Below are 25840 nucleotides of genomic sequence, written 5' to 3' on the forward strand. Positions count from 1 at the left end.
GCTCCAGCCCCTCCGAGCTGGATTAACGGTGCCACAGCCCCCCGGGGAACCCCAGGCTGGGGGGCACGAAGGGCTCCCCGGGCACCGTGGGGGCAAACCCCCTTTATTTTTAGTAGCAAGCCCTTAGTTTAATTTTAATATATTTTTTTTTCTTCGAGGAGCAACCCCTTTTTGTATTATTTAGGGAGCAAATTTTCCCAGGGAGCATCCGAGGCTGAGCCGGCTGCGAGCCCCGCGATGGGCACCTGGTGGCGCGCCTGCCCCATCCACTGCCACCAGCGCGCCCGTCCCCGCCGCTCATCCTCCGGGACAGGCCGTTTGGGGGAATTTGGGCAATTTGGCTCAGTTGTGCTGGAGGACCCCTGGCAGGAGCTCCAAGGTGGTCCCCATGTCCCCAAGGGGTCACGTTCCCCATTGGGATCCTGCTGCTCTCCGGCATGTCTCCAAAATTCGGGGGCGCCTTTTTCAGGGAGTTCATCCCCGAGTGCTGCTGGGGATGAAACTCCTGGAAAAAAATAAAATAAATATAAATATATATATTTATATACATATAAGGTTGGTGTTTCCGGGCCCAGGAACTGCTGCGGTTGGGGGTCCCCAATCAAATGGGGGCAGGAAATGGTTTTGGAGAGGTGCTCGGAAAAAGCGGGGACGTGGCTGTGACCGCGTTTGCTCATGGGGCTGCTGAACGTCACGGGGGCTCCGCTCTTTGGTGCCTCCCCCACGTCAAGGAGGGTGCCTGCAGTGGGGTTTTGTCCCCACACCTCCCCCGGGGGCTGCGTTCAGCCCAATGTGGGTGTCACAGTCACTCTTCCCCTGTGGGGCTTTCCTCGCTCTGTCCTCTCCCAAGCGAGGTGACAGCCAGCCCTTTGCACCCCCTGCCCGAAATCACACCTTGAGCAGCAGGAGGTGCTGAAAACCCCCCTGGGTTTTGGGGTTAGGGGGGCGAAACCCCCCCTCGCCCCTGCACAGCCCAGGAAGCCCGGCCTGCCTAGAAAATCCCCGTCACTGCCCGTAAGTCCAGAGTGCCCAGTGCTGGGAATGCCATGATTTATCACAGGAAAGGTGTATGGCCAGCTAAATTGCTTCCCTACACCAAACTCACAGCCCATAGCCACATGTGGGGATGGAGACCGCATTGCTCGTGTGTTTTCCAGCGGGTTTTTTCTTCCTGCAGTGATTTCTCTGTGCGGTCTTTCCCCGAGCCGAGCCGGTGACAAATCCATTCATTTCAGTTTTGTTTAGTGGTTGGGAAAGTTTTACCAGCAAAACTCCTGCCCAGAAAACCCCAGAGCTTCAATTTGGGGGTGGAGGAGGTGATTTTCAGCCTGCTTTGTTTAGAAAGAGAAAGTTTTTGGCTGCGAAGGGCACGCTCTGGGTGCAGACCCCGCGGGTCACACCGTGCGCTCCCGGCCGTGCGCACACACAGGGCGAGCGGTCAGGGGCAGAAATGGGAAGGTTTCTCCCAAATCCTTGCGTCTGCAGGATTTCCTGGGTCTATTGTCCTCTCCGGCAAGCCCTCCGTGCAGAGCAGCCTCCAAGGCCGCACGCAAGGTCAGCGGCACAAATAATCCCCGCAGCCTCCGGATGCCGACACCGCAGCAGGCGCCGGCTCTCTCCGGCAGCCCCACAAAGCCCGGGCAAGGCAAAACCCTACAAGCCTTTTGTTCCAGGCTGATGGCACCCACTCATTGCATTCATCCCCTCCTTTTCCATCCCAAGAGGAAGCTGGTGGGGAGCCGCAGAGCCCGTGCCGTACCTGGCCTTCCTGAGCACACCCACCCGCATTCAAAGCAGCCTCCCCAAAAATAGCTGCTGGAACAATGGGGCCATTGTCGGGGCGAGGTGCCGAGCTCCTGGTTTTTCCCCTTTCCACGCCTGCCTTTTCCCTCCAGCAGCCCCGAAGGCCGCCGTGACCACGCACGTGTGTTTGCTCAGCAGCCCCATGGTTTTCAGCTCATTGTATCCATCGGAAACAGCCGGCGGTTGGGGGGGGAAACGGCTAAGAATAAAAACACTTGACGCTATACTCTAAGTAAAAATAACAAACGCGGCTCTCTTTTGTCCCGTTAACACTGGGAAAGGGGTGGGCTGGGGAAGGGGCAGGATGGTGGAGCCCAGAGAGCCCAAGCTGCGTTCCCACAGCCCCGCGTCCCCGTTCTCGGCCACCCTGCCTTCCTTCTGCCTTCACACTTCTCGTTTTAGCTCCGGCTGCAAACGCCGCCTCTCGGGCTCCTTTCTCCGTCTCTACGTCAAGGCACCGCATATGGCACCGCCGCCAAGTTCGCTGCCAAACCCCACGCTCAGGAAGAAATAGGGCAGGGGAGTCTTTCACGTTCGGCTGCCAAACCCGGCTGGGTCTCAGCAGCTGAATCTCCCCCTGATTTACAACTCCGAGCAGCCAGGGAGGGAGGTGCAAGAGGAGCTCCCGCAAACCCAGATAATTCCCAAACGTTTTCCGCCGCCACCTGCAGGAAGGGGCTCGGGGCTGAGCACCACGAGCAGCATGAGGAAATGCAGCCAGGCACGGCTCTAAAATAATTCCGTGACCCTTTGAAGCCCCGAAAGCAGGCGGCTGCAACTCTTTGACCAGGAAAAATAAAATTTCCAAGTCAAAGCGAGGCGCTCCCGCCCCAGCCGCCAGCTGAAGGCAGCGGCACGGCTCGGCGCCCACGAGCACTTGGTATTTTTATCCTCACAGCCCCCACGGGGAGAGCTCAGCGCCCGCTTCCTTCTCGTGCCTGCGATTCCCCTGCACAAATGCGCAAGGCGGAGAGGAGCGCAGCGCTCACACGGGGGGCGAGCACCCTGCCAGAGGGGAGGGGAGGGCAGCGAGGTCTGACCCATAAGGAACAGGAAGGGCCGCAAAAAAAGCAGCACAAGAAATATCAACAGGAAACCTGGAGGGTTCAAAGAGCCGTGGAGAGGACGCTCTCTGCGTGACCCCCCGGTGGGAAGCGGTGTGGGGACAGGGGGGACCCCAGCACCGAGCACCCCTCGGTTCCCAGCAAGAAGTACGTCACCCACACGCTTTTTTTTCCATTCTTTATTTCACTGATCTCATTCTCACTTTGGTCGACAGGTCTGAAAGGGTTTTTTGGTAGCTGTTCTTTTTTTTTTTTTTCTTCCTCTTTTCTCGAACTCGAACCCACTTTCTCTTTTAAAAAAACTATAGAAGTATGGTAATGAGTCATCGATAATAAATAGATATTTGTTAGTTCACAAAGTTAAAGTGCTTTGAGAAGAGATGTAAGAAGCTCTGTCCTAGACTCGGGGAGGTTTCGTGGAAATGTAGTGCAGTAGGAAGCTCTGGCCTGTTGTCCATAGTCACGAGACGCTCGTGGCATCTCTCCCCCTTGCCAAAAAACCCCGGGGCTCGGCTGGGCACAGCCCGCCCAGTGCTCTTCACACCCAGAGCCTCTGAGGGGGCAGCAGAAGCATTGGACACGACGCCCCTGCCTTGCACAGCCCGAGGCCGGGGGTTTTCAGAACTCAAAGAGGGCTGGGAAAGGCTCGGACAAGGTGCGGGATCACCCCGTGCGCACGGGCACAGGGAGAGCATCCCGTTTTTCACAGTTTAGTCTTGCTCGGAGGCCTCAGAGCCCAGGGGAAGGGATCTGCCACCCTTCCCTGGCTCCTCATGCAGCTCCCGGCGGGTGGAAGTGGCTGCAGCCCCCCTGCCTGCCTGCAGCGCCCTGAGATCTGCAGCCTGGCTCCTCTTTCCCTGAGGGAGCCCAGTCCCTGGCGAGGAGGGAGCTCCGGGAGCAGGGCTGCCTGCTGCTTAGCTCAATGCCCTTAGCTGCCTGCGGCAGAGTTGTGCGTTTAAACGTCTTCCCAGGGCCTCCCGGGTTTGGTTGGGGCTCCGCTTCCACCTCTCCTTTCAGGCTCCGGGAAAGCGAGGACCCTTTGGTCTGTCCCCTCCCCACACCCCAAAGCTAGTCATCCTCCAAGCCTTTTCCATGCAAAACGCTGACTCTGTGCCTGCCCTTCCGTGCAGGATCCCAGCGCAAGCCCCGATGCCCCCCCAGGGCACAGCCACCTGCCAGAGAAAGGACAAAACCCTCCCGGAGCAGGAGGGGACTGGCGAGTGTCACTGGGAGCAAATCCAGCTGCTTGCCAGCTCGGGCAGGCGTCAGCCGCGAAAAACCTGGAGGCGTCAGTCCCCACTTGGAGGGAAGCACAGATCAAACAGTCCGAAAGGCCAAGGGCTGACTCCTCCTCTTCATCACATGCAGGTTCCCGAAGAGAGGAGCCGTCGTGCCCTGAGGATCAGTGCATGCACATCTGCATAGTCCCCTGAACAAAGTCTGCGCCCAGTGCACGCTCAGGATGCGCTCGGGGAGCAGGCTGAAGCCACCCCGCTCCCGCTTCTGGCACAGCGAGCGTCCCCCGTGCCACTGGGTGCCCCTTCCTTCCCCCCCCCCATCCCCTGCTCCGCCTGGCCCTGTAGCTGCCTCTTCTCCCACTCTCTCTTCCATCAAGGCCGAAGATGAGGGGCTGCTGCCCGCAGCGGCAGGACCCCCCTGGGGACAACGATTCACGTCCGAGGAGCGCCTACGAGAACGGGACCAGGACGGGAAGCGCGGGGAGAGCAGCAGCAGCACCGGGAAGGTGGGAACACTTCCCCGTCCCGCTCAGTGCAGGAGCTCCACCAGCAGCACCGCCAGGAGCAGCGGCAGCCAGGAGCCCAGCGTGGTGGTGGCACGGCCCTTCTGGGACATGAAGCGGAGCTGGTTCACCAGGCGCTCCCTCACCAGCGCCTGCTTGAAGCCGTCCTCCTCCGACTCGCAGAGGTAGTGGCCGTAGTGAGCGTGGCTGACGTTCTGGATGAAGTAGAAGCAGTCCGGCTGCGGGTGGGTGTTGTTGCAGGTCTTGATGAGGGTGTCGTTGTGGTACCAGTTGTAGGTGGCGTAGTGGGACTCCACGGGGCAGTTGAGGAAGTAGCGGGAGAAAGGGACGACGGTGATGTTCTGGTAGGTGTCTGCTAGGAGAGAGGGAGAAGGGTTTGATGAGAGTGGTGCCTCAAAAGTCCAGAGGGAAGAACATGTGGGTCACTGAGGACACATTACATGGCCAATTAATGATAACAGCAGGGCGTGAACCACACCTGAAGTCCTCGGGACTCTTCTCCCTGGGCATCAGCACCCCCAGCGTGAGCCCCCAGCTCCCCCCACGGCAGCGCCAAGCCTTGCCACGGAGGAGAAACGAGGCCAAGCAAGATGGTTTATGGCAGCGTAGCCGTTTCCAGATGTGCTGACAGCTCCTTGGCCACGAAGGGCTGTTTGTGAGCTCGGTGTGTTTGCACAGCAGCCAGACTGCTGGCTGTAGGGTAGGAGGTTCAATGTTGCATCACGTCTGCTGCTCCCCGCAGTTGGGTAGGGTCGTTTAGGTCGTGGGTGTCTCAGCCTCAGCCTGAGGGCCCAAGCTTGGCCACCAGAGGCTTCAAGCTCGTGGGATTGAACCCTGCAGGCCTGACCTACATTGTTTGTTTGGTTTTTAGCTAACAAACACGTCACCCAGTGGTTAGCTCCACGCTGAGACACGCTCGGTATCCCGGCTGCGGTGCGGTCACCGTGAGCTCACCAGCAGCGGGCTGTAACAGCCTGTCCAACCCCTACAAATATTTGGGAACCAGTCAGCCTGTCTCAGACACCCCACGGACAAACCTTTCACATACCTTCCGTAACTTTGCCCTTCTGGCACTTTCCTTGCCACGGGTTCAGGTCCAGGTTCTGGTGCACCTCCCTGGCAGACGGGAACAGGCATTAACAACGCGGTAACAGCAGGGAAACTGCGCTCTGGGGCTACAAAAGGGATGGCCTTTACGGGACGTGGTGGGTCAGAAAGTTTAAACACCGAGCTGGGTGGGGAAAAACACCACCCCCGTGCTCAGGAGGTTGGTGGATGACAAACGTGAGACCCAGCAGCCTCACCTCACCACCACCGACCACCACAATCTTAATTTTCCTCTCTGAGGGTGACCGTAACGGGGCAGAACCCGTGGTGCGATGGAGCCACGCGCATTTCGAGCAGCAGGAGAGGAGCCGGGTGCTCGGGTTGTAGGGAACCCACTGACACCTCCTCCCACGGAGCAGGGGTGGTGCGGGAGGGCCGGATCAGAGCTGTGTGCTGGTACTGCCGGGACACGATGGGACCTGCCTCTGATGGCAAAACGGCCCCAAAACCACCCGCAGGAAGGGGAACGGGACCGGGAAGGGGAATGGGGCCAGGAAGGGGAACGGGCTAGGCACTTCTTGAGATAAAGGAGATGAAAGAGCCACGTACGGGTTCTGATGGACGGCCTGGCAGCGCCCGCCAGCCCAGCCGCAGTAGGGGTCCCTGGCCAGCAGGCAGCTCTCGCAGTTGTTGCGGTACAGCCCGCACATGGCCATGGGCACCTCCACCACCCTGCTCGCCGAGCCCACGTACAGCATGGCCTGCAGGAAAGAAGCAGAGGGGATGAGCGAGGCGGCACCCTGCCCCGGCACCGCCGTAGGAGCGTCTGGCACCTCTCGGAGGAAATGTTCCCACAGCTTCAGTCACTGCGGCACCGGGTTGGAGATCCCACCAGCAGGGCTGCTCGCTCTCCAGGCAGCGCAGCCGCACGGAGCTTGCTCCCTGTCGTGGACATCCTCCCCCCAGCAGCCCGAGGTATAAAGAAGTTTGCTGCATCAGTTGTCGCCTCCGGGACGGAGCAGCAGATCCCCCCCAAACCCAGCCAGGGGCTGCTTCCAGGGCTCGGGGCTGGCATCGAGCTGTCCGTGCCTGCCTCCGCTGCCGTGGTTAACGCCAGAGCCTGGCCAGGCAGACACCCACCCGCTCGTGGTCCAGGATCATGGACTGGATGGGCTCCTTCCTGGAGAAGACCTGGATCTCCATGATGTTCTGCACCCCCTCCGGCAGCTCCACCACCTTGTGGATGGATCCCTTGTCTGCAAAGAAAGACGGGAGAACCCCGGTGAAGGAGGCTGAGCGGAAAGGCGAGGAGGGGGGACTGCAGCCTCCGGGGGGGAACGAGGGCAGGGAACCAGCTCCGGGACCTCAGCCCCCGCTGTGGCAGACGAGGCCCATTCTGCAGAGCCAGACGAGGCTGTATTCCTGAAGCCAGCACCCCAGAGGAGCCTGGAACCTTTCTCAGAAGGGGCTGTTTTTTTTTTCTGCTTCTGGGAAATCATCCTACAAACAACAGTGCTTCCCATGGCAGAGCCTTGCCAGCCTCCCAGCCGAAAGCCATGAGGAACCAATTTCCCCTGTCACCCCCTGGGACTTGGCCGTGCTGGCTGTGTTCAGCCACACCATAATGGCCTGGGAGAGGGAAAACCAACTGCTCTCCCACTTATCTCTGATCTGATCGCTGCCCTACTCCGGCTCACCACTTGCCTGAGGCTGAGACCGGGACTTCTGCATTTCTGGATTGTAAGTAAACCAACTTCCCTCCCTGGTTAAATGACATCACAAACCGGTGATTTAAGAAAGTCGGTTTGTTTGTTAGAGGTGTGGGAAGACTGATCCTGGCACAACAGGGCTCGGGCATCCTCGCCGTTTACCCTCTTTTAGTTGTTGCCTGGTTTTCTCTTCCCAAAAAGCTGACCCCTTCCCCACTGAACAGAAAGAGGGGACCCCAGGAGGGGCCAGGCAGGGATTAGGACCCCCCCTCTCGCCCCAGGTGCTGGCCCTTGCCTTCACACCCACCCCAGCGTGGGTGGGAAGCTGCCTGCCAAGGCCTGCAGCGTGGAACAAGCTGCCTTGCAGGGATCTGGAAGGCACTGCAGGCACTCAGCTAACGCCTGGAGCACGGGAACAATATGAGCATGGGTGGGCCCTAGCCCAACCCAGGCCACCTACCGAGACTCGTCTGCGTTTTTTTAATCACAGACTGGGAAACAAAAGCTGGGGAAAGTCCTCTCAGAAAGCCAAGGAACAGAATGCAGGTGCAGGAAAGGGATGAGCAGAGCTCTAGGGCGCCAGCCTGGGCAGCAAGAGAGGGGAGCACTGCACTAGGGACCTTTCAGACACCTTTTTAGACCACTTGAGAAGCCAGGCGGCCCTGACTCAGCTCTCCAGCTTCGCACAGAAGATAAACCTTTTGCTCTGCCATCCTGTTTGCCTGCAGGGGAACCTCGGGCTTGGCCCAGCACCGTGGGGACCCCGGTGGCTGTGACGAGCTGGCCATGCCTCCAGCCGGAGCCGCAGGAACTCTGCACCGCTGTGCTACAGCGAGCAGGGCCAGGAGGTGACAGCACGGGGCCCTTTGTCAAAGGATCTCTGCTTGGCAGCATAAAACTGTAAAAACTGCACCATGGGAGGGCCCTGCTACCCCTCGTCTGCCCTAAAAACACTCAGCCTGAGACCTCTGTGCCACCCAGCAGGGTAAATCCCGGGTGTTGGGGTTCTGCTCTCAAGCTCCCTTGGCTCCCTGCCCCAAGGGGAAAGCAGCCAGGGGATCCCAAAGGCTCGCAGTACCTGTTGCCAGATAGAGCACGGTGTATTGCTGTCCCTCCCTCACCGAGACCTTGTGCACCCCGATCTTCTGGTAGCGGTGCTTGTTGTGGAACAGGGGGCTCCTGCTGGGGGCGAGGGGCTCCACCCGGTCCTCCACCTCCGGGTGGCTGTCGGCGATCTTGAAGGTCTCGCTGGGGGTGTGCTGCCCAGAGGAAACGCACTGCACCAGGAGGGAACAAGAGGCAGCGTCAGAGGCAGGCAGATCCCTGGGGGTGACATTTGGGGGCAGAAGGGCAAAGGACAGGGCGCAGGGCCTCCCACCCCAGCACAGAGCCCGCTGCCTGCCCCCTCAGGTGCACGGGATCACAAAGCAGGTGGGAAAGCACAGGGCAAACACCTTAGCCACAAACCTGGCGGTCCCATAGCCCTTCCCCTGCTGCAATAGTTGCAGCTTGTGGGATTCAGACCCTGCCATCCCCCAGCAGCCTCTCCCCACGCTGCTATTTCCTGCCAGGTCAGCTGCGTATCAAAAAATTAAGGGCTGGGCTAGATCGGGGTGGACAAACGCCTTGTGTCGGCGAGCACAATGCAGGACATTGTCCTCCAGCCTCACGCAGAAGCACTCCGACCTGTTTGCCACGGCACAGAAGGGCCTCTCTCCCTTTTCTTTCTACAAAGGTGTTGGACCCTATCCAGCCTTTTCATGTTTCCAGCAACGAAGCTCAGATCCTTCCCGCAGTGCCTGCAGCCCGTCCAAACCTGGCGCCTGCCTGGCTGGGACCCTCACCTGCCCCAGCTACTCCAGCAGCAGCAGCAGCAGGGCAGGGAGCAGCTCTCCTCGTGACGTGGGCATCTTTCACCCCCCACTCACCTGCCCAGGCTTGATCTCTGGGTTGGGACCGTTGTAGCCTTTGAGTTTGGAGGTCCGAAACACGTCGTCAATGTCCCCGAAGGAGTAGACACACACAGCAGAGCTTCCCCTGGGGGCAACAAGGCAGAGAGGGTCAGGGAGGCACTGGCCATCACCTGGGGCATGGCTGCACGTGTTGAAACTTTGCTGCCCCGTGTCCATTCGGGCAATTTTCCAGCCACGTGCCTGCCAGAGAGAACACAGGGCTGAAAGCAAGGACTTCCAGCACCCCCCCGTCCTGCAAAGCCCCTCACCAGGTGTTGGTGAAGAGCCCGTAGACTTTGGAGTCCCTCCAGTTGCTCGCCGGGACAAAGAAGACATCTTGCAGCCAGTTGAAGTTGCCCTTGGTGGCGGGGTCGACACAAATCAAGCTGGCCTTCAGGAAGGTGGTCCACTTGGAAGCGGAGAGCGAACTGGTTCCCCCTTTGTCTTCCTGGGGGGGAGAAGCAGCAGGGAGTCAGGGGTTGGCAGAGAACAGCACAAAGCCCTCTCCGTCCAGCATCCTGGGTGGATAACTGGGGGATGCTCCAGAGATAGAGCTGACACTGGGCACTGCGATGCTTGTGCACCTCTCTAACAGCCCAGCGAGACAGGGCAGGGCTTTGTGTCCCCTACAGGTGACACTCTCACCTCCCCACCACACGCTGCTCCCACGGTACCTTACACAGCTGGGCCACTCGGGAGATGTTCCTGGGTGCCTCGAGGCTCTTGTCGGGGTTGTCTTCACGGAAGAAGTAGTAAATCTTGTCCTGGTGGCTCTCTTCGTGCTTTAATGTGGTGGCTTTGACAAACTGAGGGTCTGAAAAGGGAAGCGAGCCGTCAGAAAACGTCGTCCTGAGCACGCACACTCCAGGAACACAAGCTCATCTGAAAGCCTCCGGTGGGTAAGGGCCATGCCCAAGCCCTTTTTCTCTACACGACCCATCACAGCACATGGAAGCCCATGCACCACCTTCCCACCGCTTCATACACCACCTTCCCAGCGGGTTCTCCTCCCCCTCCATCCCCCAGGCACCCATTTTTTTGAAGGCCAAGTCCCCAGAGCCCAGCCTCGGCTGCTTAGCCACAAAGCAACCCCCTTCTCCCTTTTGCACAGCAGAGCTATAACCACGCAGGAATACTCCCTCGGCGGAGAGAGCTGCCCCGGTGTTTGTGTTCGGCGTGGAAAACCCAGTGATGCTTTTCCTATTAACACACCGCTGCCACCAAGGGCATCCCCAGCAGCAGCAGGGTCCCTCCGGGCATCGTTAGCCAGAAGCCCCACGGCAGGGAGCTCTCTGTGGGATCAGCCCCATGGCTCAACAATCTCCCGTTCCCCAGGGAGGCTTGGGGGAAGCAGTAAGGCTGTGGAAGTGGAGGTGGGTCCCTTCTCCCCGCTCCCACCACCCCCACGTGCAGACCAACAGGCTCCTGCCCTGCAGGCACGGCCGGCTGGGGATTTGGAAAGAGTCCCTGCCCCGCCTGGAAGCCGTTCTTCCTCTTTCCACCAGCAGCTGATGGGCACCTTTACACAACCAGCCTCTGCCACGGGACTCGCCACCCATTTCTCTCCATTTCCCCATCTCCCCGCCCCGAGCAAGAGGAACTCGTGTGCCAGTTGCTTTCGCCCCGAAGCAAGGAGGTGAAGTTCCCCCAGCTGGCAGCAGCAGAGCTGGGGGCAGCCACTGGGTTCCTCCTCACCAGAAAGGACCCGAGCAGCCCAAATTCTCTGCTGGGAAGGGCAAAGCAGCGGATCCCACGCTCCTGTACTCACTCTGCATCACCGTGTCGCTTGTGTAGAGCTCTCCACCCCCCCTGACCCGCCGAAAGCGGGGTATCTTGCCGTTCTGCTGGCTCTTCTTGATGGTGGAGTAGATGTCAGGATCTGCGGGACAGGAAGGCTCGTTTGCAGCAGGCTGGTTTGCAGCGGGGGCAGGAGGGTTTGGGAGAGGAAAGCAAAGAGCCGAGAAGCGCGTGGGCACGCAGACAGGCTGAGGGGGCTGGCAGAAGGACGAGCAGCTCAATGAGGCAAAAGCAAGACTGCCAGCTAAAGCAGGGGGACGCAGCCCTCGGGGTTCCCAGGTGCCCCTTTTCGCCCACCCGAATTGCATGGCACGCGAGCAGCCAGACTTACAGTCAACGACCACAAGGGAATTCGCGTCAGGGGTGAAAGGAGCAAGACCTCTGCCGTCTTGCGGAGAGCCCTTCTGCCTCTGCGTCTGGGGAAGGACAGAAAGGGCCTTAGATAAGGTGAGATGAGGTGAGATAAGAAGCACAATCACTCCGGGACAGGGCAGGAGAGCCAGGTGCCTGCATTCTCCCCCAGCCAAGCGAGCTGGGGTAACCTCTGGCTCTGCTCATGCCATCATGAGAAGCTCCTCAAGGGAGTTTGAGTTCCCTGGGCATCAAGGATTCCTGAGCTCTTGTTTTGCCTTTGGGCCCGCTCCCAAATTGTGCTGCATCCCCCAGAGCCCCCGCTGTCCGGTGGAAGAGACCCCAGGAGGAGCGGGGAGCTCGGCCCCAGTCCCCCCAGCAGTGAGCCCGGTGCTGAGGGACCCCCAGCGTACCAAGTTCCAGCAGGTGGGAGCGCAGGCGCCGGTCCCGCACACCAACATCCCATCTCCGTGCTTCGCCACCAAGGTGATGAAATTTTTGTTGTCCTCCTGCAGGAGAAAGAAGAGGCCCGTGAGCAGCTGCTGATGGCAGAGCACGGCCCTGCAGCACTACCAAGCACCCTGCAGTGTGGCTTCGTATTTTTCCCATAGGTGTTAAACCCAAAGGAGGGTACCGATACCATCCCACCCGCCCTCCACTGCAGCTCTTCACCCAGAGGAAGCGCGTGAGGAGCTTACAGAGCCCCTTCCCCAGCAGCCCAAGCCCCCCAAGCCTCACACGCTGTTCCCCCACGGGCAGGACCTACCGGGCTCCCAGGTTTCAAGCACTGTCCTCCATTTTCCACGGGGAAATCTTCCTGGAATAAAAAAGAAAGAAGTTTTAATTGCTGCCCTCTCCAAGACAGCTAACGGGGGCTGCGTCTCATGTGTTAGCAAAGCAAAGCCAGCATGTCAGTGAGAAGACCATCAAACCCCCCAGCTCGAGGGGTCCAAGGGTTGGGACACACGAACCCCCGCTGTTCCTGGGCATGAGGAGGGAAGTTTCTGGGCACAAACTGCAGCAATTGGGTTGTTTGAGAAGGAGAAGAATGGGTCATGTGAAAGCTAACTGCCCCTGGGGCTTTCCTGCTGGTTTTTTTAATCTTGGTGCCCAGCTGAGCCAGAACTTGCCGCTTTTGAGAAAAACCAGCCTGGGCAGTGACAGTGGAAAGGGAGGGGAACCCAGCTCCTCCCCAGTGCCACGAGTCCGAGCATCCCCTCCCATACTAAAGAAAGGGAAATGAGAAATCCTAGCAGCAAAGACCTCAGGAGGACCACAGCCTGGGAAGAACCCACCCACGATTGGCACAGGACACTTCCTGATGCTGTGTGCAGGTGGGGCAGGCTGGGCACAGACCGAACCCTTCCAGTCCTGATTTTGCTGCCCACAAAGGCTGCAGGAAGGATGCTGAGCGCTTGGTGACGGAGCCCTGGGGCCAGGCAGAGCGCCCTTACCACGTAGTTCTCGGAGGTCGCGAAGTCGTGGTAGTAAAGCCTCCCCTCTCCCCCAACGTAGATGGCCGAGGTGTTCTCCTCGTGGTAAAAGACGGGATACTTCTCGCTCCTCGGAAAGGCGTACTCCCTCGCGCCTGGGTGGAGCAGAGAGAAGATTTTCATCAGCACAGGCGCAGGCTGCTGCAGAACAGCCGCAGCCAACGCGGGCTGCTGGGCTCCCTTCCCGCGTCCTTGGGGCGAGCGAGGAGATAAACAAGGACACGGGGCTCTGCGGGGCGGCTGATGGAGGGGGAAGGACTTTGATGCGGGAGGCTCTTGGAAGAGGCGAGCAGGAGCTGCGAGCGCCTCATCCACGTGCTCCTGCCCTGGAGGCTGAGATGGGACTGGGTTTGGAGCCACCAGGGAACGCAACCCCCGGGGTCAAAGCCCCGATGGTGCAGGGGAAGGAAGGAAGCAGGTAAAGCTGAGCTGCAAGAGCCAGGCCCCGTGTCACAACCGCTTGCTGCAAACGGGAAGCGTCCTGAGCCCAGCTGGAGGAAGGGCAGCTCGTCCTCCCCACCTCCCCTTCCTCTTTCACCTTCTAGCCTTCCCAGCTCCCGTTCCCTGCATCGTCCTCCTCTCCCCTCTCAGCTGTGGGAGGCTGCAGCGGCGCAGGGTCAGCCAGCACAGCCTCGAGCATCCTCGCCCGGGCTCTTTGCTCTCTCCTGGTCGGAGGCAGAGGTCCTGCAGCCCCTCTGGGATGCTGCTGCCTCCTCTGAAGCTTGCAGCAGCCCTGCAGGGCTCAGCACCACGGCAGCACGTGCCGCAAGCTGGAGGCTGCTCCGTTCATAGCTGCAGTTCGCAGCAATCACCAAGAGGGAGTGGGATCCAGGGGAAAAACCTCGGATCAGGACTGAGCTCGCCGGCGCTCCCTTTCCACATCTGCCTCTTCCCCCTCTTTCCCAAGAAGAGGGCCTCCCCTGCCAAGCGCTGCTGTTCCCAGCAGACAGACAAAGGTTGCGTTTGCCTCGGGAGCTGGCTGGCTGCACAGACAGGCAATTAATCAGTGGCACGTGTCCCTCTATTTATAGGGCCACTTGGCAGGGGCAGAGGACGATCGCCGCACAGCCCCAGTGCTTCCTCCCTGCCTGGAGCGCGCTGCGCAGGGGTCCTGAAACACCCCACAGAGCCCAAAGTTAGGAAAAAAAAAAAAAAACAACAAAAAAAAAACAGCAGTATTAGAGGTCTCTCAGCCTCCTGAATGCCTGATTATTTAGGGCTTTTTCCCCGATTCAGCACACCAGTGGTGTGGGGGAGCTGCTCGGGGTGGCTGGCTGGGATACCCCCCGGGCTGCGGCTTTTGGCTAACGCGTGGGGTGCTTGCAGGAAAGCTTCCCCAGCCAGCACAACCCGTGGCCAACACACCACAGGCAGGTTTGGCTGGACTTCAGCACGCTTTTGCTCTTCTTTTCGAGCCTCCAGCCCTCGATCCGTGGCCACTGCCCACTTCTCGCCCTCCTGCACGCACCGGGCGCTGTGACCGTGCCGCCCTCGGTTTCGTTTTGGGGCTCTTCCCTCGCAGCTCCTCTTTCATAAGCCCCGAGAGCTCTGCCAACCTGCTTCCTAGCAAGGACACACTTCTCTTCAAGCAGCCAGAAACAAACAAGCCCAAAACAATAATTCGGTTGGCGCCAACACATTATTTATCCTGCTGCTCCCCGGGGACTGCTCTGAATCACTGAGCTGAGGATAAACACTGCTGCTAGCCAGGGCCCAGAGGCGTTTCCAGCTTTGATTTACCCTGATCTGGAAGGGAGACTTCCAAAGGTGTTTCCGTGAGCGGGAGCAGGGTGCCCCTGCCTCTGGGTCAGGGTGCTGGCTCGATCCCCTTCACATCCAGCAGGTCCGTGGGAGCAGCCCCTGCCGTCCCACGCCATGGTTTTGGGGTAGGAGAGGCTCCAAGAGCCACGGGGAAGATGAGGATGAGGGCATCTAAAGGCTGAGGGCACGGCGCAGTGCCCAGGCCACGTTCCCAAAGAAGGGGACGACCCCAAGCTTCGGAAAACAGGGGGCGGGCAGATTTCCAGGGCCCTGCTAACCCGGCCGAGTCTCTCCGCCTGGCATTTAATGCAAACCCCACTGTCAGCACACAAATCAATGGCACGATTGTCAATTGAAATGCTAACCCGGGGCCGGAGGGATGAATAGGAGAAAGAGCAGCTTTGTGCTTTGCCGGCGAGATGAGGAACGCCGGAGCAGATTGAAGAATAATAATAATATTAAACGAGAGAGAGAGGGAGGGAGCCTAGTGCATCTCGGAGGATGCCTGGAGGGTGAGGTAATGGAGGAGATGAAGGACAAGAGATGCTGCAGACAAGGGCAGGGAGGCCCACCCTAAACAGAGTGGCACAGATAAATTCTGCTCCTAATGGGGCCGAGGACGGCACAGGCTGACCTCCTCGGGCACGGCTCGGGGGATCGGTGCTTTAAGGACAGCCAAAGGGCTCCGCTTTGCTGCGGATCCGGGAGCCCAGAGCCTGGGCAGTGCCCTGGATGCAGGAGAAGCTGCTCGCAGCCTCCTCCTCAAAGCAGCTGTCTGCAGATGCTCCAGCCAGGGAAACAGCATGGGAGTGCGGGCTCGTTACAGACAAATTCATCAGAGCAGCTCCATCCCCAGCTCGGGGGCTGAGTCAGCTGCAAAGCCCCGCTGTCCTCCTGGCTGAAGGGGAATCCTGCCAGCCCCTCCGCGGCCCCCCGATGCTCATCAGGGCCACGGGCAGCAGGCGAGTCCTTGTAGGGTGACGAGTCCCTGATGCTGCCCTAAAATGGACGGGGTTGTTTGGACCCGCTCTGACGCCAGCGTTTTAAAAGGAAGAACTGAAATAAAGATTAGGATTAAAAAAAAAAAAAAAGGAGATGGGGACCTTCCGCCTCTCGGGCACAGCGCTGATGCAGCCGAGAGCAATGTCCCTGAGAAATCCTTCACTGCTGATGAAACTTGTCAGCTGGGGACCCTGCCTGGGTAAATGACGAGGGAAAATCAGGCAGAGCAGGGAGCTCACCTGCTCCCTGGGACTGCCCTTGCTCTGCACCACGGGGACTGGGGAGCATCTGTGCAGCCCCAGCTGGAACAGCTCCCATCCGGGCAGCCCCAGGAGGATTTGAGCCCTTTCGGGGCACATAGAGGTTTCCAAACCCGATTGCTAAGCGGCAGTAGGACCTGTGCCAACCCCATCACGAACCCAACCCTGGCGGCGTGACGCCGGTGACACCGCCACCTGCCCTGCTGCCCATCCTTTGCTGGCTCCTTCCTTTCCCCCTCGCCTCCCCGGCTTCGTGTGTTCCTTCCTGAGCTGGCGGGAGGGGACACGACCTTCCTCGTGGCACGTCACCGTCTCCGCCGTCATCCATCCTCGCCGCACGGGCTGAGCTCGGCTGGGAGGCAGGAGGAGAAGCCTCCCCTCGGCACTGACTCACGGCCGGGCACTTACACCTGTGCCGCCGTGAGTCAGGGCTGAGCAACCCCAGGAATGTGGCAAGCTCCTGTTATCACCTCTTTTTTGGGAGTATCGGGGCCACCCAGGCTCAGCGGATGCCCGACAGACGGCACGGCACGGGCTGTCGGCAGCTGTCCTTTAAAGGCAGGGAGGAGAGCCCAGCCTCAGCCCCGACACCACGCCACGCTTCCAGTTTCACCATGAGGCTTCCCTCGCTCCGTGAAATCACATGGGATCGTGACACAAGGAAACCAGCTCCTGTCGTCACAGCCGGCTGGTGATTCAAGAGCTGGCTCACCTTCCCCTTGGGAGCACCCTTTCTGGGACTTTTCTACGAAAAGTACTGGTTTTGGAGAAATGCTTTTTCTCTAGATGAGACAACCCAGGAGGGGCACCCTGTGGGTTTTGTTCTGACCTGCCAGGGGAATTGGAGGGCTGTGAATCACGAGGTCTCCGGCCCCCGGCCAGCTCAAGGTGCCAAAAGCGATAACCTTTTCCCTGGGGGGAGGGAGGGTTCTGAGAAAGAGGTAAACCCACTTCCTTCGCACTGCTCAGGTAAAACCTGGCCTGGAGGTGCCAGCAGCCACCGCTCCAAGGGACCAGACCGAAAGGAGCAGAACTGAGCCAGCCCTCGAGGCTCCTACCCCTGACCCCTCCGAGCTCACCTCCTGCCAGAGCACCCCAGAAGGGGGCTGTGCTGCCTGCTTTCCCCTCCCGGTCTCTCCTCTCCCCAGAGGTGTTTTTTGGGTGCTAAATCTCCCTGCCTCACCCCTCAAGTCTCCCATGGCACAGGCTAAACCACTCCAGAGCCGTGGGGCAGCAGCGATGGAAACAAGGCAGCCGGTGTGCTAAAAATGTCTTTTTAAACAAAACAAAACAAAAAAAAAAAACAGATGCAGACACATGTGTTTCCTGCTGCTCCGAGCCCTCTCAGCGACCACACAGCTCCCCGTGATGGGGGGAGCCCCGCTCATGCCCCACGCCTGGCGGCTGCTGCCCACCTGCCCACCACGAGAGCCTTACACAGCAGGGCTGCGGGCAGCCTGCCCCCATCTCTCCGGTCCGTGGGCAGGAAAAAAACCACCAGCACAAGCATTTTGGTACAGCTGGAGTCCACGAGGTTGTGGCCAGCTGCTCTGGGAAGGGCAGGGACCAGGAAAGCCGGTCAGACAAACCATCCTGGGGGCATCAGTCATCTCCGAGGCATTTCGTGACCGCACGACGCAGCCTTCGTGGGTCAGGGAAGGGTCCTGGCCAGACGGGGTCAGCACGCTGCCCTGCTGCAGCCACATTCCCAGGGATGCACTTCCTGCATCCTAAAAAACAAGGGTGTGTCCAAAAGGCTAGCGTAAATGGGCTCCCCGTGGAAGCAACGCGCTTTCTCGTCAGCCTGGGCTATAAAAGCCCTGATGGTGACGTGCCCGTGGCCTCCATCCTGCAGGAACTGTTGTGGTTTGGTTCCTGAAAGCTGGACCGAAAGCTCTCCCGAGCTGAGAGCGAGCGCTGGGGCTGCTGTCTTTATTTTCCACCCGTGACCATCCCTTCATGTGGAAAAGCACGGAGCCCAGCACCGGGCAGCAGAAGCAGCCCGCTGCAGGAGGAAGAGCATCAAGGGAATGCACAAAGGGCTCAGCGCTTGCAGAAAGCTGCTGCTGCCACCACAGGAGGTGCAAAAAGCACAGAGGGGGGGACGCGCAGCTGGGAAGCCCACGGTACTCAAAACCACACCTGCCTGCCTTCACGCGTTTCGCTCCTCTTTCTTCTTTTAAGTCTGCAGCAGGCGAGCGGCGGAGTTCAGCTGCTTGCTATTTCTCAGCCTGTCTCGCCCCCAAGACAGCTTGGAGGCGAGCCCCGTTTAATCACCTGCCAAGAAACCTCCCGCCGTCTTCCCTCCTCTCTGCAGAGGGACTTGGCCGCCCCGAGCCAAGCCAGGTTCCCTCCGAGCCCCGCTGCTTGCCTGCTCTTTGGCTTCCTCCCCGGCCGCTCCTGCAGCCCCTGCAATCGCGGGACGTTCGTGCCATGAAAAGCAAAATGCTCCGGAGCAGAGGAAACAATTCAGCCGGTGTTATCGGGGACATGTCGAGTGCTTTGTTCCTGCTCGGGCTCTCAGCCCCTGCGTGGCCCGACGTGCCCAGAAGGGCTGCGCTAACGCGGGAGGAAAGGCTGGAGCTCGGAGAGCACAGCCAAGCCAGACAAACGTGCTTTCTTAAAGCAGCATCAAAGGCACGAAGCGTTCGGGCAGATTAATGATTTCTGCTCTTTCTGGTAAGCTCTGCAGCGGCCTGGCAGCGCTATTCAGCACAGGGGTGAGCCAGGGCAGGAAGAAAGGGAAAAACCTCTCCGCTTGGTAATGCAGCTGCTGGGCACGGGCACGCCTGCTCCAAAGGCTTTCTGTGCGCTGCACAGCCTTTATTTCCTCTGCGAGGGGCTGCCAAGCTGCAGCCGGAGCAGGCGTCGGTCCCAAACGCCCCCTCAGCGAGCAACAATGAGAAAAGCCCCCTAACCTGCGGCCAGAAGAAACGAGCCTTGAATTCAAAGCCATCAGCCGGGGTTTTGCGAGCGCAGGCAGCACCGCGCAGCCCTCTGAAGCCTCGAGCCAGTGTTTGGCGCTCCAGGAAAGGCAGCTTTCTCCTAATTAAAGGCAAAATGCCTGTGTGACAGGCACTGCGGTGCTTTCCACGCTCAGGCAGCAGGAAGGAGGCAGGCTAACACGCTACCAACATGCCCCGGCCCCTTCTGCACGTCCCCCCTCCCCAAATCATGCAGCACCGTGCCTCTGCAAGACGAGCCCAGAGCAGAGCTGATTCCCGGGTGCCCCAGGAGGCAGCTCACAGCCAGGGCTGCCATCTCGCAGGTACGCTTCCCCTGCCAGCCCCGAGCGAGCTGCAGGCTGCACCCCACCGCCCGGGGCTGCTAAATTTAGAGCCAGGGTTTGTTCCTTTCCAGAAGAGGCTCTCCGTAATGACAGCCCCGAGCTGCGCCGTGTTCCGCTGCAAGCCGGGGGAGCCTCGGCCTGTGGTTACGGTGTTTGGTCGTACAGCCCCTGGAAAATCCAGGACAAAAGGGATGGTTTTAGCAGGAGAGCTATCTGCGGAGCGCGGCTGCCCCTCCTAGCAGGCGCATCAACTTCCAGAGGGCGGCTTCTCGTAAAAAGCCTTCCAGGATGAAAAGCGCCACGAGCACCTCTGCGCACAGCCCCCATGCAAAAGCCTCTTTCCCTATTATCCTACCCAGCAGCCATCTCCCCGCTGACAGCAGCACAGCCTGCAGCATCGGAGCATCCTTTGGGCTGCCAGCCCTCTGCTGCATGCCCCAGCCCCTGTGGGGCACCAGCTTCATGGAGCGGGGAGAGATGCGCGGCTCCGGAGCAAGGACCAAATTCCAGTTCCCTCCACGAAGCAGAGGAGATAACACCCGCAGCAAAGGGACTTGAGCCAGCAGGGCCCTGCCACGCTCATCGCATCCCTGCCGCAGGCTTCCCATCCCCTCTGGCTCTGTGCTGGGAAGGCCACGCAAACCTTCCAGCATCCCCACCCCACTGTCCCCAGCACACACCACATCCCCTCTTCCCTGTCCATTTTTGGCTGCGTTAGTCAGATTTGGAAAGCAAACCACTGCTAGCTTGTAAAAACCGGCCAGGCATCTGAGCCCTGGCCAGACTTTCCAACCCTTTCCCAGTGTGAGCAACCCCCCGGCTGTTGTGTCTGCCTGCAAACATTCAGCACGGAAACTCCCACGGCTCCTCCAGCCCGTGGCACCTGCTCCTCTCCGCGGCCAACGCAGGCAAACAATTCCCTCCAGTCTAAGCAGAGTCGGAGCTGCTGGGGGCTGCCAAGACAACTGGCTGCAGGTTTGGGAGTGGTTAGAGCAGCAGAGAACCAGAGCTCTGCTAAGGGCTGGATGAGGTTTATTAGGGGCACAGAGTACCTCTTGCTCCATCCCGGAGCTGCTCGGAAACTCACGGAGATTGCAGGAGGTGTTTGTGAGCCTGGCAGCATTCCTCCTGCCTCCCCGCACACACCGGACACGGGCACGCCGGGTGGAGCTGGCACAGCAAAGCAGAAGGGGAGGATGAGGAACAGGAGAAACAAGTCCTATTTCTGGGGCACCCAGGAATAGCTCCGCTCCAGAGGCTGCGGCTCAGCAGGACGGAGCTGAGCCGAGCTGCACAATGCGCAATTTTCTTGCAGCTCCAATCCCAGCCTTCCTGCTTCTTTAAAAAGCATCCTGCCTTGAAGTTTATATTTAGTTCGGACTGCCTGAGGACACGGAGCTGGACTATATCACCTGTGAAGGGTTCCCAGCCCCGTTTTCCCCAGCTCTGCCCCTGGCCGTGCCTGAGGGCTGGCACAGCTGCGGCTCTGGCCCTGGCCCAGCCCCGAGCGTTGCAGCGAGGCAGCCACAACTTTTTATTTTTTTTATGAGTTTGCCCGTATCTGCTGGTTTTGTGTCACGTTCTGGTAACAGGAGGTGGCTGTGATTCACTCACTCGGTTTGTTTGTCTTTTTTTTTTTTCCAATCTGCACAGAAGAGCAAGAAATTATTTTCAACCAACATTTTATGATACCAGCATCTCCCACCCTGTGAAAACGAGCCGGCTGCAGAAAATAGCACTGCTGGGAAAGTGAGAAGCTTTCTCCTGGAAATGTTGATGCTGCGAGAGCTTGGTGTAGCAGTACCCTACAAGATGTTTCACACTCTTGGGACCGTGGCACCTCCGAAAGCGGTGGCACCACGGAGCAGCAGCTGGTGGTGGCACTGCCATCTCTCCTCTTACCTCCGTCCCCCATCAGCTCTTATTTTCCTTTGCTAGCTGCAGGCACGAGGAGGCACGAAGAGCTCCTGGAAGAGCTCCTGGAGGCAGGGGCACTCGCTGCTGGCAGCGTTCCTCCCAGCCCACTGAGCTGAGGCTTGGCACAGCCTCTGGACTAGGGGCAGCGCGGGGTTTTTCCAGGAACTCTAATTTAAGCCCTCCTGAACCGGCCCCAGCTCCTCAAGTCGGTTGAGGCAGCCAAGGGTCAACTGTACGATCTCCCTCTTGCCCTGCAACACCGGTTTCGCTCCTGCGAGCTATGGAACAGCTCGAAACCAGTCCCCTCCAGCCCCGAAAGCCCCGTTAGCCTCGCCTGTCGATCAGCCTCCAGCCCACCCCAAGGTGTGACTGCAGCAGGGAGCCAGAGAAGGGCCGTGAGCTTCTCTCAGGTCTGTGCATGCAGGGGTATGCCAGGACACGGCAGGCTGAAGAGTGGCGGTGGCTAAAAATGATTTCCTGGTGCCACACGAACCCCCGGTGAGAGGAGCTGGCTGCCCCTGCCCTCGGGCTCCTCGCTGCGCTCCTCGGCTCTCCCGATGCTCGGTGACTTTCCGGTCAGCAGGCAGCAGCCTGGGGGGCCACCTCCCCGCTCCACGCAGGGTTTGGCACCCGGAGAGCTCTGCCCAGCGCTGCTACCAGGGCTGGTGAGCAGGAGCTCGGCGTGGGAGCTGCGTGCACCTCTCCAAACAAAGCCCAGCTGGCCGCTGTTTGGTTAGGGAAAGCCGGGGAGGACAAACAGAAGGAAACGTAACCTTGCACACCGTGTTCTCGCCTGATACGCCTGCCTCTGCACCAGCACAGGCTGCTAAGGCTCCACTCGCCCCCACCCCGCAGATCTCAGCGGATCGGGGACGTGGCACCGCAGACCCCAGCCCATGCCGGGTGAGCTGCGAAGGGGAAGGCGCCAAACTCCCCAGCAGAAAAAGGGATCTGAAGCACTTCAGACATGACCCCTGGTCAGGAGCTGACCTCAGCCCTTTGCTCTGCCTTCTCCCCAAGAGGAAGAAATCCTGCAGAGTCAGACGTGCTTTCAAAGAACTGCTTAACCAGCGTTATATGGGAGCCAGCCACCTGCGCTGGCTGCTGCCAGAGCTCCTTCCCCACCGCCTTCGGGGCTAAACGCTGCTTTTTGGGAAAACGTGCCCCTGCCTCGCCCCGTCCTGCGCTGCCTTACAGAGTCAGGAGTGGAGAATAAATGCAGAGCAGGCGCCCTGTCCGAGCGTCAGGGCTGGGTTTATGTGCAGAGCACTCCAGGAGAGATAAAGGCAGACCTGCAGCACACTTTGTTCCAGCCACGTCCCCGTCCCCAGGACTGCAGAATCACTTAGGGCCGGGTTGTTCCCGACCCCGAGGCAGGCCAACTCGGTTTCTTTGTCTTCAGAGCCGAGCTCTGGCTTGTGCCACTGAAGCCAGCAGCCTTTTCTTTCTGTTGCCAGCACACAATGTCACCTCACCTAGCTCCTCCATGGCAATCAGACAATGAGGGACCGCGGGGTGAAACGGCAGAGAGGGGTCGGGGCTGCCTGCAGCGGGGCCAGGGATGTCCCCAGACCCTGCAGGGCAACGACAAGGGGAGCAGGGCAGGGGCTGGGAGAGGAAAGGGCAGCTGCAGCTTCTCCCAGTGCCATTTTCCTTCTCTCCCCCAGAGCAGCAGCCCGGGGAGGGATGCTGCACACTTACCCTCCCCTCCTGGAAAGGGCTGGGCTCAGGCCAGTGCCAGGAGGGAATTTCTCCATCCTCCGTACCTGGTGCTAGCGCTGGGCCATGGCATGTAAGAAATTTAATTACCTAAAGAGCTGCCAGCTCCTGCAGAGCCCAGGGTCAAGGCCAAAGGGCAGAGGTGCCACCGAGCACAACGCGACCCGTTACACGAGCCCCACGAGTGACTCTCAGCAAGCGTGCCGCACACTGCCCCTGCGAGCTCCCTAATTGAAGTCGTGTCCCACTTTAGCTTTTTCACAGAAAAAAAAAAAAAAAAAAAAAGCACAGAGAAAAGCACAAGCTGATCCCTTCCGAGGGAAGCATCCCAGCGCTAATTGGCTTCGGTGCTCCTCGGCGCCAGCTCCTCGCTGCGTTTAATGTCAGGGAAGCCACCATCTGACACAGATGCTCGGAAAGGCCAAATGAGCGCGTGGTGCGCGCACGCCAAGAGCGGCACAGAGCAGGTGGGAAGGAACCCCTCGAGCCCACTTCCCCCCCCCCCCCCACAAGCCCACTTTTACCCCAGAACGGGCGTTTCCAACCCCAGCACCCAGCAGCAACGCAACTTTTCCTTTCCCTTAAGCGGGGCAGGGGAAGTTCCTGCCGAGAAATGCGTGACCCCATCCTCCGGCTCCACTTCTGCACCAGTCTCTTTTGTCCCCGCTTCATTTACCCGGGGATGAAATTAATGAGGCGTTACTAATGGCAACCTTTAGCCACTCTCCCTTCCAGCGTGAGGGTTGACAGCTAGATGCCACCTCTGCCCGCACACCCCCGGCCCTTCCCTCTGCTCCTGGCCCCTCATCCCAGGCAGAAACGAGCCCGGCAGAAGAATAACAGATGGTGCAGGAGAAAGCACAGAAAATCCGCGTCCTCTGAAGTTCTCTGCGCACAGAGGAGCTGTTGTGCTGCAGAGCAGCATGAGATCTGCAGCTCAGCTCAGCCCCGGGGTTAGACAAACACCACAACCACCGGGGACAAGACGGGGTCTTTTGTTAAAGCCTCCCTGGAGGGTATTCCTCAAAGAGCTGGGAAGGCTCGTGATAAAACCAGCAAGCTCTACCCCGCTCCTTTCAACGCATGGATCTCGGGCTGCGCTCTCCGCGTAAGCCCCCTCCCTCCAAAGCAGTTCTTTGTTCAGGTCTGCTAGCATTAGAGCCCCGTCCTCCTGTGTCACTGCCGTTGGATATATGTGCCCCTGAGGACAGAGACCCTCGGTAAATGTTTAGTTACCGAACTCACGTGCGGCTAGCTAGCAGGGTGAGCAAGCCGGATTAATTAGAAATGTAACTTTCACGGAAAGACACTTCTCCATTTCTCCCCGTGACTTAGAGGAAACGCTTACTCTGCCTGTTTCAGGACATGGGCTTTCTGACAGCCTTTAACACAGCCAGCCTGTAGCAAAACGCTTTTAGAATACAAAAAGGAAAGGATTTGGCAGCGAGGCGGCTGTAGAAATTCACCAAAAGCTACCAAGGACACCAGAAGCCCCTCCAGAGATCACAGGCGTTTCAGCGAGAGCCCCACGTCCCCCCGAGGAGACAAAAGCACTGCAGAAAAGCCCGACTGCCCTCCAAAGAGGGGACAAACCAGCACGGGGAGCAGCCAGCAGCTGCGCACGCCGGCGCTGCGTCTGGGGCAGGACTCACCTTGGGGAGCCGTGATGATCCTGGGGTTCACCTTGGAGCGCCCCGCCGCACGCACCCCCAGCCGGCAGGCACACAGGGCCGCCAGGAGGGCCACCAGGGACCTGCTGGCCATCTTCAGCGCTTCGGCGAGCCGAGATCCTGAGCTTGTGAAGCTGACAGCCGCATCGGGTGCCTTATACAATGGAGAAGGAGAACCAATGAATTGTACGGAGGCGTGGCCTTCGATTTCTTTTTTAAGCGACTCTGCTGGTGCTGGATCCTGAGCCCTTGGTCCCTTCAGGCTCTGCTGGAGTTTTTGGGTCCCCCTGTCTTTCAGCCCCGCTTCTGGGAGGGGAAGGTGGGGGTCTGACGGCTTCGATCGCCCTCTTGAAAAAGCTGCAGCTGGCACACAGCCCGCAGTGAACTCAGAAAGCGACGAGGCTCATAGCAGGAACGCTGAAGTTGGTATAAATGAAGTAAGAATGAAAATACCTGTATGAGAAAGCACAAGAAGCAACAGCAGCCCCCGAGGCTGCAGCACTGCTAACGAAGGGTGCTGCTCCTGTATTTAGGGGACACGTGGAGCCAGCAGCGCCGTGCTCTGGCGTTGCAGCAGGGACAGCTCATGGACAGAGCGCCCTGCAGACCTCACGCATCAGCCTTCTCGCTGCTAGCGCTATGAGAAGACAATAACAAAGCCTCAGTCCTAATAACACACGGGATGACCCAAAAATCTGTCATCAAGAGTCTGGTATTCTTCCTGACACAAATACCAGACACGACAACAGCGTCCCTTGGTGTCAGTGATCCTTGCTAAACCAGTCAAACTCACATCCCGGAGCTTACACATGTTTGGATGAGGGCGTGGGTGTGACTGAGTGTACGAAATCCTCCTACGAGCCGCGGTGAGTACACATTCCCTTCCCTAGGACCCTGCCCTGGCTTCCGTTCTGCTCCCCTTTTCCGAAAGGAGGAGATGCCAGGCACACCTGGCCGTGGGGCTGAGGGACGTCACCGTGCTCTGCCAGACCTCCTCTCGCCATCAGGAGGCCAGCACGGGCTGACAGCCTTTGTGGAGCGCTGCGAGGGTTGTTAATGAGAAGAGCAGGGAATTACGCACAAGGAAAGCAAGGTCGGACGTGAGCAGAATAGGAGAGCCCCGTGGGGAAGTCGCAGGGCTGAGAGATGCAGCTGTGCTCTTCAAAGTCCGTATTGAAGCCAGACCCGGGGCCGCCCCGCACCTGACGGAGATGAACAGCGGCAGGGCGAGGGGGCATTCTGAA

At 59.3% G+C, this 25840-nt stretch overlaps 1 protein-coding gene across 2 annotated transcripts in view; it reads right to left on the reverse strand.

Annotated features, from left to right (window-relative positions):
* Positions 1-3069: 3069 nt before the first annotated feature.
* SEMA7A (semaphorin 7A (JohnMiltonHagen blood group)) overlaps positions 3070-25840 on the reverse strand; it is a 29292-nt gene continuing 6521 nt past the window's right edge. Inside the window, exons 4-17 of one of the 2 annotated variants that reach the window (XM_027466306.3) lie at positions 24579-24750; positions 12940-13073; positions 12252-12302; positions 11899-11994; positions 11466-11550; positions 11106-11216; positions 10012-10151; positions 9607-9785; positions 9314-9422; positions 8464-8662; positions 6817-6932; positions 6286-6437; positions 5678-5745; positions 3070-4984 (exon numbers count right to left, since the gene is read on the reverse strand). In XM_027466306.3, coding sequence (XP_027322107.2) covers positions 4635-4984; positions 5678-5745; positions 6286-6437; positions 6817-6932; positions 8464-8662; positions 9314-9422; positions 9607-9785; positions 10012-10151; positions 11106-11216; positions 11466-11550; positions 11899-11994; positions 12252-12302; positions 12940-13073; positions 24579-24750 — 1962 coding nt within the window. In that variant the 3' untranslated portion in view covers positions 3070-4634. The remainder of the gene's footprint in view (positions 4985-5677; positions 5746-6285; positions 6438-6816; positions 6933-8463; positions 8663-9313; positions 9423-9606; positions 9786-10011; positions 10152-11105; positions 11217-11465; positions 11551-11898; positions 11995-12251; positions 12303-12939; positions 13074-24578; positions 24751-25840) is intronic. The other variant, XM_072043370.1, reaches the window with a different exon arrangement.

The sequence above is a fragment of the Anas platyrhynchos genome, chromosome 11 (assembly GCF_047663525.1).
Source record: "Anas platyrhynchos isolate ZD024472 breed Pekin duck chromosome 11, IASCAAS_PekinDuck_T2T, whole genome shotgun sequence".
NCBI classification, from domain to species: Eukaryota; Metazoa; Chordata; class Aves; order Anseriformes; family Anatidae; genus Anas; species Anas platyrhynchos.